Here is a 17,832-nt window from a genome sequence, read left to right as displayed (position 1 = left end):
AGAAATAATGGATAATTATTGTTGGATCTTTAGATGAGGATTTACCGGTATATCAGTTACTGTAAGATGCTTTGCGAAGGGATCTATAGCTATGTAAGTAAATTCAATCAAATTTTTACGGCAGAATTCCCAGCTGCCTAGAAATAAATGCTTTCAGAATGTTGAACAACGAGGTTCTTTTTTCCCCCTTTTCCTTGTTAATCACTCATTTTGCCCATCTGTCCATGCCGCCTTTTCTACTCGGGGACACAAGTGAGTCGTAAAGTTGAGCTTACTCTGTTGTCTCTTCCTTGTTTCCCCCATCCAGGCATTCCCACTGAAATACAAAACGCATCACCCACTGGATTACCTCAGGCAGTTCCCTCATGTCCGATGCAGAACCAATTCCTTGGGCGCTCTTCTGAGACTCCGCAGCGAAGCCACGGCTGCAGTTCACTCCTTTTTTAAGGTGGGATGTGATACATAGATAGCAGTCAAGTACAACATTCCTTGTTTTCCTAGAGTGGACATGCAAAAGGATGTTTGGCCCAGCCAGTCGAAAACTTCCTGTTTCCTCCTGGCTGGGACATACTTCTTGCATGTGACTAGAGGTGCGTGTGACCTTACCTGCCCAGGTAACAAGAAGGCAAGGCACGCAGCACACTTCCTTGTTTTCAATGCTCTCTGTCTGACCTTCTCCATAGCTGGACCAGGAGCCTTTTAGCTAGAGATGCTCTGTTGGCTTTCAGGCCAGTGTTTCCCACTTGTCAGTGTTTATAAAAGGTAAAGGGACCCCTGACCATTAGGTCCAGTTGTGACCGACTCTGGGGTTGCGGCGCTCATCTCGCTTTATTGGCCGAGGGAGCCAGCGTACAGCTTCTGGGTCATGTGGCCAGCATGACTAAGCCGCTTCTGGCAAACCAGAGCAGCACACGGAAATGCCGTTTACCTTCCCGCCGGAGTGGTACCTATTTATCTACTTGCACTTTGACATGCTTTCGAACTGCTAGGTTGGCAGGAGCAAGGACCGAGCAACGGGAGCTCACCCTGTCGCGGGGATTCGAACCGCCAACCTTCTGATCGGCAAGCTCTAGGCTCAGTGGTTTAGACCACAGCGCCACCCGCGTCCCTCATCAGTGTTTATACTATTTATTTTTTAGATTTGCCTTGAGAGAGTCTTTAAACCTTTTTTGTTGACCACCAGCATTATGCTTTCCATTTTTAAGTTCAGAATAGAGTAGTTGCTTTGGAAGATGATAATCAGGCATCCGCACAACATGACCAGTTCAACAAAGTTGATGTTGAAGAATCATTGCCTGCTTGGCAGGGGGTTGGACTCGATGGCCCTTGTGGTCTCTTCCAACTCTATGATTCTATGATTGCTTCAACACTGGTGATCTTTGCTTCTTCCAGTACACTGGCATTAGTTCGCATGTCTTCCCAAGTGATGTGTAAAAAAATTTGGAGACAATATGCAGTCTCTGACCACTGGGTGGCAGTATTTGTGTGTTTATTACTCCAGATGGATAAAAAAACTGATTTTTAGATTTTTTTCTTTATTTAGTTTTTAAAAGTTTGCATACTTTACCATCAACAATACCTTTTATTTATCCACTGACTTCCCATCTCCCCCTTCCATGGTGTTTTATGTTTATCCTTCAAATGCTGCCAATTTTTTACTTGCAGCACTCCATATAAACACCCTAGATTAATGTTTTTCTACTGTTGCTCATATTTCAAAATCCTGCCCGCGTTTTCATGCAGTTATAATAGTTCTTTAGATATTCTGCGCACGGTTTCCAATCTTCAAAGAATGTATCATTCTTTTTGGTCCCTAATCCTTGCGGTTAACTTTACCAGTTCCGCAAACTCCTGTCATTTTAATAATTTTAATTCTTCCTACCTCCCCTTTCCATTTCTGTTCGTTCTTGCTGCTGCCATTTCATGCATACATACGTTAACCAACTTTTTCAGTATATCCGGAAGTAACAGATTTTATTTGCAAGTGATTCCTGCAATGCCTTCTGCTCCTAGTTTTCAGTCTTCCTGCGCCAGAGACTGAGCATATTGCTTTATCCTTTTTGTAAACCACATGTTTTGTTTTTGTATTTTTTTTACGAAATTTTACGAAATAAACAGGCTTGCTAATTTAGACATATGCAAATGCAAAGTTTGAATCAATTGCTGTAATGCAGTATGTCTTGCCATAAGGGGAAGGCAACAAGCATAAACCCCAAAAAAGGGTTCAGATGTGATAGAGGTAAAAAGAAATAGGTAAAGGTAAAGGGACCCCTGACCATTAGGTCCAGTCGTGACCGACTCTGGGGTTCCGCACTCATCTCACTCTATAGGCCGAGGGAGCCGGCGTTTGTCCGCAGACAGCTTCCGGGTCATGTGGCCAGCATGACTAAGCTGCTTCTGGTGAACCAGAACAGCACACGAAAACGCCGTTTACCTTCCCGCCGGAGTGGTACCTATTTATTTACTTGAACTTTGACGTGCTTTCGAACTGCTAGGTTGGCAGGAGCTGGGACTGAGCAATGGGAGCTCACCCCGTCGCAGGGATTCGAACCGCCGACCCTTTGATCGGCAAGCCCTAGGCTCTGTGGTTTAACCCACAGTGCCACCCACGTCCCTTCAAAAAGAAATAGGATGCCTTAAAAATGCAGCGCAATAGGTACTGCTTTGGGGAAGGGCTGCCGTTCAGTGGGGGAGCATTTACATTGCATGCAGAAAGTCCCAGGTTCAAGGGATGTGGGTGGTGCTGTGGTCTAAACCACTGAGCCTCTTGAACTTGCTGATTGGAAGGTTGGCGGTTCGAATCCTGTGACGGATTGAGCTCCCGTTGCTGGGTCCCAGCTCCTGCCAACCTACCAGTTCGAAAGCATACCAGTGCAAGTAGATAAATAGGCACCACAGCGGCGGGAAGGTAAACAGCATTTTCGTGTGCTCTGGTTTCCGTCACGGTGTTCCATTGCTCCAGAAGCGGTTTAGTCCTGCTGGCCACTTGACCCGGAAAGCTGTCTGTGGACAAACACTGGCTCCCTCGGCCTGAAAAGAGATGAGCGCCGCAACCCCATAGTCGCCTTTGACTGGACTTCACCATCCAGGGGTTCTTTACCTTTTTACCTTTCCCCAGGTTCAATTCCTGGCATCTCCAAGTAGGCCTGTGAAAGTCTCCCTACTTGAAACCCTATAGATTCACTGCCAGTCAGTGTAGACAGTACAGTGGTACCTTGGGTTACAGACGCTTCAGGTTGCAGATTCCGCTAACCCAGAAATAGTACCTCAGGTTAAGAACTTCGCTTCAGGATGAGAACAGAAATTGTGCTCTGGCAGCATGGTGGCAGCAGGAGGCCCCATTAGCTAATGTGGTGCTTCAGGTTAAGAACAGTTTCAGGTTAAGAACGGACCTCCGGAACGAATAAAGTTCTTAACCCGAGGTACCACTGTATTAAGGTGTCGTGGGCTTTGAAGACGCTTAAACTCAGGACAAAAGGGAGAAATGTGCTAAGAGGAAGGCACGCTTGGCAAACCCTCACCGTGATCAACTCCCGCCTGGAAACCTATGTCCCCACTGTGGAAGGATGTGTGGATCCAGAATTGGCCTTTACAGTCATTTATGGACTCACTGCTAAGATCGTGTTCATGGAAGACAATCTTACTCGGCTATGAGTGATCGCCTAAGAAGAAGGAGGAATAATGGCCTTGACTCTATAAGGCTTTTGCCAGGCCTCCTAGAGATCTCTCTGCAGGCAGATTATGTGCTTGTGTGAGGAAGTATCCTTGAATTGTAGAGTTGGAAGCGATACACACACAAAAATATTTTTCCTTTAAGCACAATTTCTCCACATGGTTGAGGTTGGGGATTGGTAATCAAAGCATTCAAAATGTCTCCAGTGCAAAAAAATAAATAAATCAAAGTGAACTTTAAAAAATCAAAGCCAAATGCAGATTGGAGGGGGTGGGGCTGATTTGCAAGGCGTGACCAGAGAGAGGCATGTTTGCATTTATTTGTAAGACCCAGGGGAGACATAGAAGTGGACTTCCTCTGGGAAGTTATTCCAGAGTCCTGGCAAAGCTGCATTTAAAGTCCAGCCTCTCTCCACTGATGGATCTGTCTCCCTTGGCATAAAAAAAGCCCTGCTGGATCAGACCAAGGCTGCAACTCGTCCTGCATCCTGTTTTTAATAATAGCCAGCAGGATGATTCTGGGAAGCCTGAGGGTATTTGGCTAGAAATCATGGTGGCTAAATTGAGCCTCCAGCTTTAATGGCAGTCTACCCCTTAATTTCTGTCTACTGATGATAAACAATAGGGGAGAATGTAAGAAGGGCCATGATGGATTAGACCAAAGACCTTCCTAGTCTCACATCCTGTTGGCTGTTTATTTCCCAAGCACCCTGTTTGAAAGTGGTTAGTTTGCAAGTGCAGGTTTGGATAATCTGAGCCTGCATGTTTCTCCGCCCTCTTTAAATTACATTTCTCAGTAAAATTTTTGAATGCTGTAAAATTTCTGAATGCTGATGACATTTGAAATGAATTGAAGGGGCTCTAGCAACAAGGCAAAGAGTGTGAGGGGATTAATAATAGATAAATTAATAGAATATGAATTTGCTGAACTAAATTTAAAAAGGGATACAAAAATGGGAGACGCGAGGAAGTCAGGAAAATAAGTTAATTAAAGTGGAGATAAGAAAGAGGGAATTTTTGTTTTGGTTTTTTTATATGTGCTTTTTCTTTTTTGTGTTTAATGTTTGTATTTTTGTATTTTGTATTTTTGTATTCTTGTATTTTGTATCTGTTTTGTATTCCCCCCCAACTTTTCTATTGATAAAAGCTAATAAAATATTATTTTTTTAAAAAAAATTAAATTACATTTCTCTTCCACCCTACCTCCAAGGAGTTCAAGGGGATGTATGTACATGCTTCTTTCCCCCTCCTCATTTAATCCCCACCGCAACCCTGAGAGGTAGGTTAGCCTGAGAGTGAGAGGCAGGCCCAAGTTTACCCAGTAAGCTTTGTGGGTGAGTGGGGATCTGAACTCGGCTCCCAATACTCTAATATGCCACGTTCAGTCTTATATCTGGACAGACATTCAAGTCGTCCATCAGTAACTTGTAACTTTCCCCCCTTCTCAAATCACTTTTTATTTTTAGGATAACGGATATTTGCATGTTCACACGCCGATAATTACTTCAAACGACTGTGAAGGAGCCGGGGAAATCTTTCAAGTAGAGGTAAGGCCCTTGGTAATTAAGCAATAAATAAGCCAGAATCAGGGTGTTGGAAGGGACCAACCCCCTGCAATTCAGGAATCTCAACTAAAGCATCCCTGGCAGATGGCGATCAGCCTTCTTTATGGTCCAGCTCTTACTTCCCTACATCACTACTGGGTACAGGATCCCAAAACCCTATCTGACTTGTTCCATGTGCAGAAGTTTTCCTCGTTTTTGGTTTAGTCTTTGTGCAGATAATAATAATAATAATAATAATAATAATAATAATAATAATATCCCACCCTCCCCAGCCGAAGCTGGGCTCAGAGTGGCTAAAAGTAACACAGCATCAATTCAAAATCAAATTAATGGCAACCAACTGGGCTAGAGTTCTGTGAGGATTACCAAAGGAGGGGGTCAGGCTGTGCCTTGGCCAAAGGCCTGGTGGAACAGCTCTGTCTTGCAGGCTCTGCAGAAAGATGTCAAGTCCCGCAGGGCCCTGGTCTCTTGTGACAGAGCGTTCCACCAGATCGGAGCCACAGCCGAAAAAGCCCTGGCTCTGGTTGAGGCCAGCCTAACCTCCCTGTGGCCTGGGACCTCCAAGATGTTTTTGTTTGAAGACTGTAAGGTCCTCCGTGGGACATACCAGGAGAGGCGGTCCCGTAGGTTGTGTGTGTGTGTGTGTGAGAGAGAGAGAGAGAGAGAGAGATTCCCACCAGCAATAGTGTCAAACTTGTTTTGAAACCTAGGGAAGCATCAACACAGTTTGACACAGTGACACATCGCACTGAACGTCTTCCCTGAAATCCCTCCAGAGGCACCTCCGCAGGTATCCCGTGGGGTGAGCGAAGGGGAGAGTGATCCCTGCCTCTGTGTCCCTTCTGCAGGAGGGGGAGCGAAATTCCTGCAAAAAAATAAAATAAAATACAGTGGTACCTCGAGTTAGATGCGCTTCAGGTTACAGACTCCGCTAACCCAGAAATAGTACCTCGGGTTAAGAACTTTGCTTCAGGATGAGAACAGAAATTGTGCTCCGGTGGCGCGGCAGTAGCAGGAGGCCCCATTAGCTAAAGTGGTGCTTCAGGTTAAGAACATTTTTAGATTAAGAACAGACCTCCGGAATGAATTAAGTTCTTAACCGGAGGTACCACTGTAGCTTAGTAGCAAATGAAACCTTTTTTGTTTGCCCTAAAACCAAATGCCTACCGTATTTTTTGCTCTATAAGACTCACTTTTCCCCCTCCTAAAAAGTAAAGGAAATGTGTGTGCGTCTTATGGAGCGAATGCAGGCTGCGCAGCTATCCCAGAAGCCAGAACAGCAAGAGGGATTTCTGCTTTCACTGCGCAGCGATCCCTCTTGCTGTTCTGGCTTCTGATATTCAGAATATTTTTTTTCTTGTTTTCCTCCTCCAAAAACTAGGTGCGTCTTGTGGTCTGGTGCGTCTTATAGAGCGAAAAATACGGTACTTAGAGCTTAAAGGAGAGAACCGGGAAGGCGGACATCAAAGGGAATGATTGTTCTATCACTTAGAGAGAAGCACAAAACAGGTATTGACTGGGGGTTGTTCTTTATGCCTGGAGTCAGTCTCCAACGCCTCCCCCTGCTCCAAGCTTTTCTGTTGTGTATTGACAGCGCTTTCACCCCAAGAAGCAGAGAGGATTTACTAAAGCCATCTGCCATCCATTCCCCTTCGAGTAATAATAACGGAGAGGATGTGAAAAGTAACAGGTATTTTGTGGGTAGTGTTAGGTGTTTAAAGCTTACATTGGAGCAGAAGCTTGATCCAACTGTTCTCTAAATTGGGGTGGAGGACATCAGAACCTTGCTTCAGGATGAGAACAGAAATCGTGTGGTGGTGGCACGGCAGCAGCGTGAGGCCCCATTAAGTAAAGAGGTACCTCAGGTTAAGAACAGTTTTAGGTTAAGAACGGACCTCCGGAACGAACAAGAAAGAAGATTCCACCTAAACATTAGGAAGAACTTCCTGACAGTAAGAGCTGTTCGCCAGTGGAATTTGCTGCCAAGGAGTGTGGTGGAGTCTCCTACTTTGGAGGTCTTTAAGCAGAGGCTTGACAACCATATGTCAGGAGTGCTCTGATGGTGTTTCCTGCTTGGCAGGGGGTTGGACTCGATGGCCCTTGTGGTCTCTTCCAACTCTAGGATTCTATGATTCTATGAATTAAGTTCTTAACCCGAGGTACCACTGTACCCCTCATGTCCCCCACCAAAGGTACTACCCTCCCATAACAACCCTTACCCTCCCAGCTGTACAAATATTAAATTTACACTTCTTGTTTCACCCACATTGGCTTTTGGCTCCATTCCCCATCGGAATGTGGCCCTCAGAAGGTTGTACGGAATGGAGTGTGGCCCTTGGGTTACAAAAAAGGAGTTTTTAGTGTCCGCTGTAGGACACTACATTTTATCTCTCAACAAACATGGAGCCAGCCCTTTAGAAAGAGCTCTGATTTTTCTGTGGCTTTCTCTTGCCGTTGGTGTATTTCTGCTCCCCCTTATCTGCTACAAATATCTCAACTCATGGAGGTTTGGGCTGAGAAGGGGAAATATTAAGGGGAGACCCATTTGGCTTTCCTATTTCTCTGGGTGTCTCAGGTAACCGAGGGATAAGGTTGAATGGAAAGTTTTGTTTGTATCTGCAAACGGAGAGTGAAATCTTCGTTTTGTTTTCCTATCCAGGGCCTTTTCTGGCGTCCGCAGCATAGCAGGCGTGTTATTGTCTTGTTCCTTTTGAGGCAAGGCGTTTGGAAAAAAAAATCCAAAGAATCCTTCAATATTTCATCTTTTCGCCTTTTGTTTCCTCTCCGCTGCCTTTTGCGAGTGCCTGAAAGCTTTCTTCAATCTTCACCGGTGGCCGTTGCAAGGAAACGAAAAGCCCCTTCTTGAAAACGTTGCTCTTTGTTTTAATTTTTGTGACAGATGTTTTCATCCTGACGCGAAACCTTCCTTCCTTCCATGTCTGTGAACAGCACCTGTGGCTCTTCAAAGAGAGGGTTTTCTTTCTTTCTTTCATCAGTTACTTCCAAGGGAACTCTCCCCAACGCCCCCAGCAGAACTGTGCATTTAAACTCTCCCGAATACAAATGTTCTTCTGGTGCTTAGCGTGAGAGCTGTTCAAAAGGAAGTTTGAGGAGTGTGTCTGTGCAGGACAACAATGTGTGACACGGTTGTAGTTTTCCTTTAAGCTGTTCCAGTGTAACTCGCAAAACTGAGTCTCGATAAAGGATAACAGCTTTTCCCCTGGCTCACAGGGGCTTTTAGGCATGATGCAGAACTCGCATTTCTTCATCGGGAAATGTGGGCAATGCATGTATGATGTACATGTCGCCGTTAAACAATCTTTTTATTCTCCAAAGACCTCAGCAGAATACTAGGGCTGGGCGATACATCAATATATTGTCCAAAACTGGTTTGAAGTCCATATTGTGATATCGACTTCATAGTTTTTGACCTGGCAATATATCGTGAATCATGATTTGTATTTTAGGGCTGGGCGATGTAGCTTCCAAAAGCAGCTTAAAGTCCATATCATGATACAGTGGTACCTTGGGTTAAGAACTTAATTCGTTCTGGAGGTCTGTTCTTAACCTGAAACTGTTCCTAACTTGAAGCACCACTTCAGAATGCAAAGTTGATCTTTGTTCTTGTGCAATGAACCCATTGCCCCCTCCCTTGCAAATCAGACTTGTGTGTAATAAAGGAAAGGGGGAAAGGCCAATATTCGTTCTGGAGGTCCGTTCTTAACCTGAAACTGTTCTTAACCTGAGGTACCACTTTAGCTAGTGGGGCCCCCTGCTGCTGCCACGTTGCCGGAGCACGATTTCTGTTCTCATCCTGAAGCAAAGTTCTTAACCCGAGGTACTATTTCTGGGTTAGCAGAGTCTGTAACCTGAAGTATATGTAACCCGAGGTACCACTGTAATTGGTTTCATAATTTTTGACCTAGCAATATATTGCAAATCATGATGTGTGTGCTATGCAAGAATCACATTGTGGGGGAAACTGAAGCTAGCCAGTGCTTCTACATAACTCCATCCTTATTTCAGACATTGTGATATATCAGTACAGTGGTACCCCGCAAGACGAACACCTCGGAAGACGAAAAACTCGCTAGACGAAGGAGTTTTTCATTTTCTTAGCCGCTTCGCAAGACGCATTTCCCTATGGGCTTGCTTCGCAAAACGAAGCTTGCCTCGCAAGCTCCGGGGATAGCGGGGAAGCTCAGCGCGTCTTCCCCGCTGTCCCCAGACCTCTTTTGAAGTAAGGGGCGGTGGGGAGAAGATCGCTTCTCCCCGTTGCCAGCCCCGCAATCTCCGGGGACAGAGGGGAAGGTGCGCGCCTTCCCCTCTCTCCCCGGACCCCTTTTGAACCAAGGGGCGGCAACGGGGAGAAGCAATTCTCCCCGCTGCCCCTTCCCTTGCTTTAAAACAGGTCCGGGGACAGGTCCGGAGATTGCGGGGCAGGCAACGGGGGGAAGCAATCTTCTCCCCCCCCCCGCCCCTTGCTTTAAACAGGTCCGGGGACAGAGGGGAAGGCGCGCAGCGCTTCCCCTCTGTCCCCGGACGGTCTCCATAGGAACGCATTGATTGATTTTCAATGCATTCCTATGGGAAACTGTGCTTCGCAAGACGAAAAACTCGCAAGAAGAAAAAACTTGCGGAACGAATTAATTTCGTCTTGCGAGGCACCACTGTACTGTCGTACCTTGGTTCTCGAACGGAATCCGTTCTGGAAGTCTGTTCGACTTCGGGAAAATGTTTGAAAACCAAGGCATGGCTTCTGATTCCTGCAGCCAATTGGAAGCCGCGCCGGACATTCGGGTTTCAAAGAATGTTCACAAACCGGAACATTGCGGCGTCCGGGAACCAAAACATTCGAGTCGCAAGGCGTCCGACAACCAAGGTACGGCTGTATATTGTGATATATCACAAAGCTGGAAACCAGATATCACCCACCCCAAATGTTTTATCTTCTCGGCAACCTTGTGGAATTGGTTCGGCTAACAGGTTGCAAGTCAACCGGGGAGCGTAAGAGCTGAGGGGTGATTTGAACCCAGATCTGCATTCTAACCACTACACCGCAGTGGCTCTCCCATGTATATTTCGCGTTGGGAAGTCGCAACTGGTGCAATTCTCTTCCCCGCCACCCCACCCCCCGGGATGCATATGCAAAGCGAAGTGCCCCCGTGTGTGACCGTTCAGACGTTCAGCCAAACTATGGTTGGTGCCAACCATAGTTGAAATGGAAACCGTGGTTTGGAGCTTCTGCACATACCAACATGCTGTAGTTTACGGCTGCTTGCCGCCTCGTGTTTGCCATCTGATCTGTACACTCACTTCTGTTGCGCTGTGGCCTCTAAAGGAGGCTAGCAATGGTTGATATACTGCGGATATCACACCAAGCCTTTGTTTGAACAAACCACGGTTTCTAGACATTGCAGCGAAGCAGGGAGGGACGGTAGCTCCGTCATTACAACACAATGCTTCGTGTCAGACAGGACATCACGTGTGGGGAAGGTGGATGTGATTTGGCGATAACTGCCTCACAGGCCAGATTTGAATCCTGGGCACGCAATTTGGCCCATGGGCTGGAGGTAGCTGAAGGTTCCCTACCCCTGAGCTAATCAACAGTTTCCCGTTTTGTTTTGTTTTAATTCTTTCAGTCTGCAAATGAAGAGAGAGAACCTGGAGAAAACCCCCATTTCTTTGACGTCCCCGCATTTCTGACGGTCTCTGGCCAACTCCACTTGGAAGTGATGGCTGGGTATGGATCTTGCTGGTTTTTTGTTTTTTGTTTTCACATTTGGGAGATTTAAGGCTGACTCTGTGGGTGTGTTTTGGGCCCCGCGGTGGTTGTAAGGCGTTGAGACAACGGAAATATCCATGGGGTGGCACTTGTAAATGGCACTGGAAGTCCAGTCGTGAGTGAAATCATATTGGAGGGACAAGCATGAGCCCAAATATATTTCTTTCTTATATGTTACATTTAAAGCTAAAGGGACCCCTGACCATTAGGTCCAGTCGTGACCGATTCTGGGGTTGCGGCGCTCATCTCGCTTTACTGGCCAAGGGAGCCGGCGTACAGCTTCCGGGTCATATGGCCAGCATGACTAAGCTGCTTCTGGCAAACCAGAGCAGAGCACGGAAACGCCGTTTACCTTCCTGCCGGAGTGGTACCTATTTATCTACTTGCACTCTGATGTGCTTTCTGCAGGAGCAGGGACAGAGCAACGGGAACTCACCCCGTCACGGGGATTCGAACCGCCGACCTTCTGATCGGCAAGTCCTAGGCTCTGTGGTTTAACCCACAGCGCCACTCGCGTCCCTTACATTTTATATTACATTATATTATATTAATAAATATTACATTTACGCCGTACCTTTCTTCCAAAGACCTCAAGGTGGCACCCATACTTCTCCCCATGTTATCCATGCAACAACTTGAGGAGAAGTAGGTTTGGCTGAGAGAGGGACTGGCCTAAGGTCACCTAGTGACTCGGTGGGGATTTGAACCCTGGTCTCCCAGGTCCTAGCCTGGTTCTCTAACCACTACACTGCCTCTCCCTGCTGTGTCTGGTTAACTTGAGAGTGGAGTAGGCAGGGGAACAGAGAAGCCAGGCAAAGGAGAGTCACGTGGTCTCAGTTTGAAAGAGTGCCGGCTTCAGCTGGTGTTGCAGAATCATAGAATTTTAGAGTTGGAAGGGACCCGGGGGTCTGTTGACATGCAGAGGGGCCGGGAGGCCAGCTGGCAAGCCCAGCTTGGGCGTCTCCTTCCATCGGCCCATGCTCTGATGTAAATCAGCGACCCGAACTTCAAAAGCCAGGGCGCGCAATTAGCAGAGTGTTGTTCGCACACAGAAGTAGGCATGAGGCGTAAGTCATGCTGCAGCTACAGATTTATTAAACATACAGTGGTGCCTCGCAAGACGAAAAGAATCCGTTCTGTGATTCTCTTCGTCTAGCGGTTTTCTCGCCTTGCGAAGCAAGCCCATTGACGGATTAGCGGATTAGCACTATTAGCGGCTTTTAGCGGCTTATCTGCTGATCGGATCAGCTGATAAGCGGCTTAGCGGCTTAGAAAAGGGGGGGAAGGGGAAAAAACCAGCAGGAACTCGCAAGACATTGTCGTCTTGCGAAGCAAGCCCATAGGAAATTCGTCTTGCGAAGCACCTCCAAAACGGAAAACTCTTTCGTCTAGCGAGTTTTCTGTCTTGCGGGGCACCACTGTACCGTAATTTTTGCTCCATAATATTTTTAAAGGGAGCGCTGAGCAGAACCTGTCTGCATCCCAAGCTCTGCTCAGCGCTCCCTTTCACGAGCCGCGTGGAGCGTGTGTGCGGCGCTTGCAGGTTTTTCTCCCTCCTCGCGATTTGTGAAAGGGAGTGCGGCACTTGGGGGCTTTTCCGGGAGGTGGGGGAAGGGACTGAGGGGCTGCCCTCTGTCCCTTCCCCCACCTCCCGCCAAAGCCCGCAAGAGCCGCATGCTCTTTAAAGGGTGCGCTGCTCTTGGGGGCTTTTCCCCGAGGAGGGAGAAGGCACTGACTGGCCTCCTCGGGGAAAAGCCCGCAAGAGCCGCGAGGAGCGTGTGTGCGGCTCTTGGGGGCTTTTCCCACCTGCATTCGCCCCATAAGACGCACACACATTTCCCCTTACTTTTTAGGAGGGGAAAGTGCGTCTTATGGAACGAAAAATACGGTAGATCAGAACAAAGAAACATGTCCTCTCTCATGTCGTCTCGGAGAGAACAGCAAAAGCAAAAGCTATACACAAACGGAAGTTCCCAGCAAACTGTGCTGGAATGTAAACAGACATGTGACACGCAGCAATTCCACATGCCTGTTCCTTAAGGTGGAATGGAAATGTTAGCAGGGTCGTCTAATCCAACCCCCAGCAGTGCAGGAATTCTGCCCACAGCTGTCCCTGAGTGGTCTCGAACCACCGACCTTCAGGTTAACCGCCAGACGCGTTGACCCATTGCACCACCTCCAGGTCCAGCTATACCCTTTTCTGGGCCACTGTGGCTTGGGTAATCTCACTTTTAGACTACTGCCGTATACTTTGTGTGGGGCTTCCCTTGTCGTTGGTCCAGAGGCTGCCACTATTGCAGGATGCCTGTTAGCCACTGGCCCTGTTTTTAAGGTCTTGTTACTGTTTCGAGGGGGGGGTTGTTAATTGGGTTGGTTTTGCTTTTATTCTGATTATGCATTTTGTGTTTTTGTATTGTCATTTTATCCTGTGAACCGCCCTGAGACTTGCGGGTAGAGGGTGGTGTACAAGTTTAATAAATGAATAAATAATAATAATATAAAATTATAAAGCTCTAAACTGCTCTGGATCCAGGGTACCTGAAAGATAATAATATAATAATAATAATAATTTATTAGTTATACCCCGCCCCTCTGGCTGGGCTTCCCCAGCCACTCTGGGCGGCTCCCAACAAAATATTAAAATACAGTAATGCATCAAACATTAAAAGCTTCCCTAAACTGGGCTGCCTTCAGATGTCTTCTAAAAGTCTGGTAGTCGTTCTCTTTGACATCTGGTGGGAGGGTGTTCCACAGGACGGGTGCCACTACCGAGAAGGCCCTCTGCCTGGTTCCCTGTAATTTGGCTTCTTGCAGGGAGGGAACTGCCAGAAGGCCCTCGGAGTTGGACCTCAGCGTCCGGGCAGAACGATGGAGGTGGAGATTCTCCTTCAGGTATACTGGGCCTTTGAGGCCGTTTAGGGCTTTAAAGGTCAACACCAACACTTTGAATTGTGCTCGGAAACGTACTGGGAGCCAATGTAGGTCTTTCAAGACCGGTGTTACGTGGTCCCGGTGGCCGCTCCCAGTCACTAGTCTAGCTGCCGCATTCTGGATTAGTTGTATTTTCCAGGTCACCTTCAAAGGTAGCCCCATTTAGAGCGCATTGCAGTAGTCTAAGCGAGAGATAACCAGAGCATGCCCCACTCTGGCGAGACAGTCCACGGTTAAGTAAGGTCTCATCCTGCATACTAGATGGAGCTGGTAAACAGCTGCCCTGGACACAGATTTGACCTGTGCCTCCATGGACAGCTGTGAGTCCAAAATGACTCCCAGGCTGCGCACCTGGTCCTTCAGGGGCACAGTTACCCCATTCAGGACCAGGGAATCCTCCACACCTGCCCGCCTCCTGTCCCCCCCCAAACAGTACTTCTGTCTTGTCAGGATTCAACCTCAATCCGTTAGCAGCCATACATCCTCCAACTGCCTCCAGACACTCACACAGGACCTTCATCGCCTTCACTGGTTCTGATTTGAAAGAGACATAGAGCTCTCTAAAGACCGGACTTTCTGCCCATTGTGCAGTAAAGGCATTAAGATCAGACTAATAAGCACAGTGGGACGCGGATGGTGCTGTGGGTTAAACCACAGAGCCCTAGGACTTGGCGATCAGAAGGTCGGCGTTTTGAATCCCCGCGATGGGGTGAGCTTCCATTGCTCGGTCCCTGCTCCTGCCAACCTAGCAATTTGAAAGCACATCAAAGCGCAAGTAGATAAATAGGTGCCACTTCGGCGGGAAGGTAAATGGCATTTCCGTGCACCAGAAGCGTTCTTAGTCATGCTGGCCACATGACCCAGAAGTTGTACGCCGGCTCCCTCAGCCAATAAAGTTAGATGAGCGCCGCAACCCCAGAGTCAGTCACGACTTGACCTAATGGTCAGGGGCTCCTTTACCTTTACTAATAAGCACAGTATCAGCTTGTTGTAATAAGAAAGCCGCTTTTTCACTATCGTCGAATATACTGCCTGCTGAAATATGAGTTGCCCCCATCTGTATTGGCATTCCGCTGGGCTTTGAAGTTGCGTCCTTGATCTGTCAACCTGAGCCAGCCCATAACCACCCCACGTGACACCACGTATGACATTAGGTTTGGGGCAGGCAAAGACTGTGAGCAGGGCTTGTGATCCAAGTATGACACCATTAAATTTGACACCAAAATTTGAAGTTACCTGCTGTAAGCGGGACTTGAATTCAGCCCCGATCAGCTGATTGGTGGTGATCTATTTTTTCAGTTCCGCCGCACCAACCTGTCAAATTGGCTCATCTGGGGTGTGGGAGATCTGACCCCTTGTTTTAGGATTTCCTGTAATAATAATAATCTTATAACATATGGTTTTGGTATTTTGGTAAATTGAACAGGATGTAGGTGCTGTAATGACGCAGCACACTATTAAATCAGAAATTTTTTATTTTTCCAGAGAATGATAAAGTATAGACACCCCACACAAGTATAATGAAGGGGACTCATCTTCACGTCAGTCATTATTATAGTGATGTCCTTAAGATGTTTCTTGGGTTTTTTGGCTTTTGTTTTGTCTCCACTACCACCACCAAAAAAAAACACCCTTGTACCGGACTTCAAAATAAACAGTCAGGGCTCTTTGAGTACAGGACACAATGTTATTGCTTCACACCCTGTCCTTCAAGAACATGTTCTTTTATTATTTAAGAACAACACCAGGCATCTTAAGCCTCTCGAATGCATGCTAAATTTAGACGAGCTAAATTTATCCGCTTGGAGAGAAATTCTTCTTCTTCCGAGCCAAAATGACATTCCAGGCTTTTCAGCCTTCAAGAAAGGGCCTGAAAAAAGGGGTCTTAAAACAGATTACAAGGAAGTGAGGCCAGTTGCCTCCGACATCGCTCTCTTTTTCTCTGAGGGGGGAAAAAAGACGGACCAAAGATCTCAGGATCCGTGTCTTCAAGTGGGCACTGGCCGCCATTTTTTATCGCCACGCCGTGTCCCTTTCTTGCCGAAAGGCACTTGACAAATAATGAATTGAAGAACGCGGCCGTCTCACGAGGGCTCAATTCATACTTTTTGGGTGGGTTTGGACAAATGTGTTCTTTCAGTAATGTGCTAATAATTAGAAATTACAATTATAATTATTTTATTTTTTATATGTGGCCCATCTGACTGGGTTGCCACAGCCACTCAGGGCGGCTCCCAATGAAATGAAGTTACAGTGGATGCTCGGGTTGCGAATGTGATCTGTGTGGGATGCACGTTCGCAACCCACAGTGGCACGTCTGCGCATGAGCATGTTGCGATTTGGTGCTTATGCACAAAGCGCGGTTTAGCGCTTCTGCGCATGTGCGACCGCCAAAACCCGGAAGGAACCCATTCTGGTTTTTTTATAAATATTTATTAGGATCTTACAAATTATAACAGACATATCAATACACACAAACACAAACAAAAATAAAATAAAAAAGAACAAGTATAGTTTCAAAACCTTATTTTCTTAAAACTTATTTCACCGACCTCCTCATACCTCCCCTTTCTGCATTCCCATTTCAAAAATTTAGTTCAGCAAATCCTCACCCTTAATCTTGTCTAATTCTCATCCTTACTTTTCTTTCAACTTAATCTTTACAGCTGTACACCATTTGATTTTAAAAACCACATCATTCTAAGACTCATAAATTTTACAGTATTTCTTAAGATAGTTCTTAAATTTCTTCCAATCTTCTTCCGCCGTCTCTTTTCCCTGGTCTCGGATTCTGCCAGTCATTTCTGCTAGTCCCATGTCGTCTATCACCTTCATCTGCCCGGAAGGAACCCATTCTGTTCCGGGTTTCAGCAGGTCCGTAACCAAAAAAAAAAACACGCAACCTGAAGCGTCTGTAAACCAAGGTATGACTGTACAGGGGACCAGGCCTTCTTGGTGGTAGCACCCACCCTGTGCAACACCCTCCCATCAGATGTCAAGGAGATAAATAACTAAACAACTTTTAGAAGACATCTGAAGCTTTTTAATGTGCAATGTTTTACTATGTTTTTATATATGTTAGAAGCTGCCCAGTGTGGCAAGGGTAACCCAGTCAGAGGAACAGGGTACAAATAAAAAAATAAAAAACAATGATTAGTGGACTACAGTAAGAGCTGTTTGGCAGTGGAACAGATTTCCACAAGAGGTGGTAAACTCTCCTTCCTTGGAGGTTTCCAAGCAGAGGTTGGAACGGCCATCTGTCATGGATGCTTTAGCTGAGATTCCAGCATTGCAGGGGGCTGGACTCCCTTGGGTCCCTTCCAGCTCTAAGATTCTATGATGATGATAACAGCAACAACAACAACAACAACAACAACAATTATATGCCCTTCTAAGTTGTGCAAACATTTTAAGGAGTCCTGCTTAGGGGCCAAGAAAAACCAGCTTTCTGTCAGTTTGGCTACCGGTCGCTTTTATGATATCCGGCTGGCTGCTGTCCACAAGTCCCCCAGGAAGGGGTGATACGGGCAAATAACTTATTAGTTAAATAAGATAAAAGGCAAAAGCATTCTGCCCCCGTAATGGAGGGAAAACACAGCCCTAACTGAATTAATAATAATAATAATAATAATAATAAAATTTTATTTATATCCCACCCTCCCCAGCCAAAGCCGGGCTCAGAGTGGCTAACAGTAAAAATAGCACAGTTTACATAAAATCCCAGTCAATTAATTGAAAAACATTCTAAAAGACAGCTATCCATCTTTCCCTTTACTCTTCTCCAGGCACGATTTTCCTAGCTTTTTCTACCATTTCCCCAGAATCCTCTGCAGGTCAATGGGGTCCCTCAGCCTTGTGGAAATGGCTGGTTGTGCGCAG

General features: G+C 46.5%; 1 protein-coding gene across 1 annotated transcript in view; it reads left to right on the top strand.

Moving 5' to 3' along the window:
* NARS2 (asparaginyl-tRNA synthetase 2, mitochondrial) overlaps positions 1 to 17,832 on the top strand; it is a 45,481-nt gene that overhangs the window by 11,501 nt on the left and 16,148 nt on the right. The window contains exons 5-7 of the mRNA XM_082219413.1: positions 308 to 448; positions 5,139 to 5,219; positions 10,880 to 10,980. Of these exons, the coding sequence (XP_082075539.1) occupies positions 308 to 448; positions 5,139 to 5,219; positions 10,880 to 10,980 (323 nt within the window). The remainder of the gene's footprint in view (positions 1 to 307; positions 449 to 5,138; positions 5,220 to 10,879; positions 10,981 to 17,832) is intronic.

The sequence above is a fragment of the Podarcis vaucheri genome (assembly GCF_965113315.1).
Source record: "Podarcis vaucheri genome assembly, chromosome: 4".
NCBI lineage: Eukaryota > Metazoa > Chordata > Lepidosauria > Squamata > Lacertidae > Podarcis > Podarcis vaucheri.
This window is presented reverse-complemented; position numbering and strand designations above follow the sequence as displayed.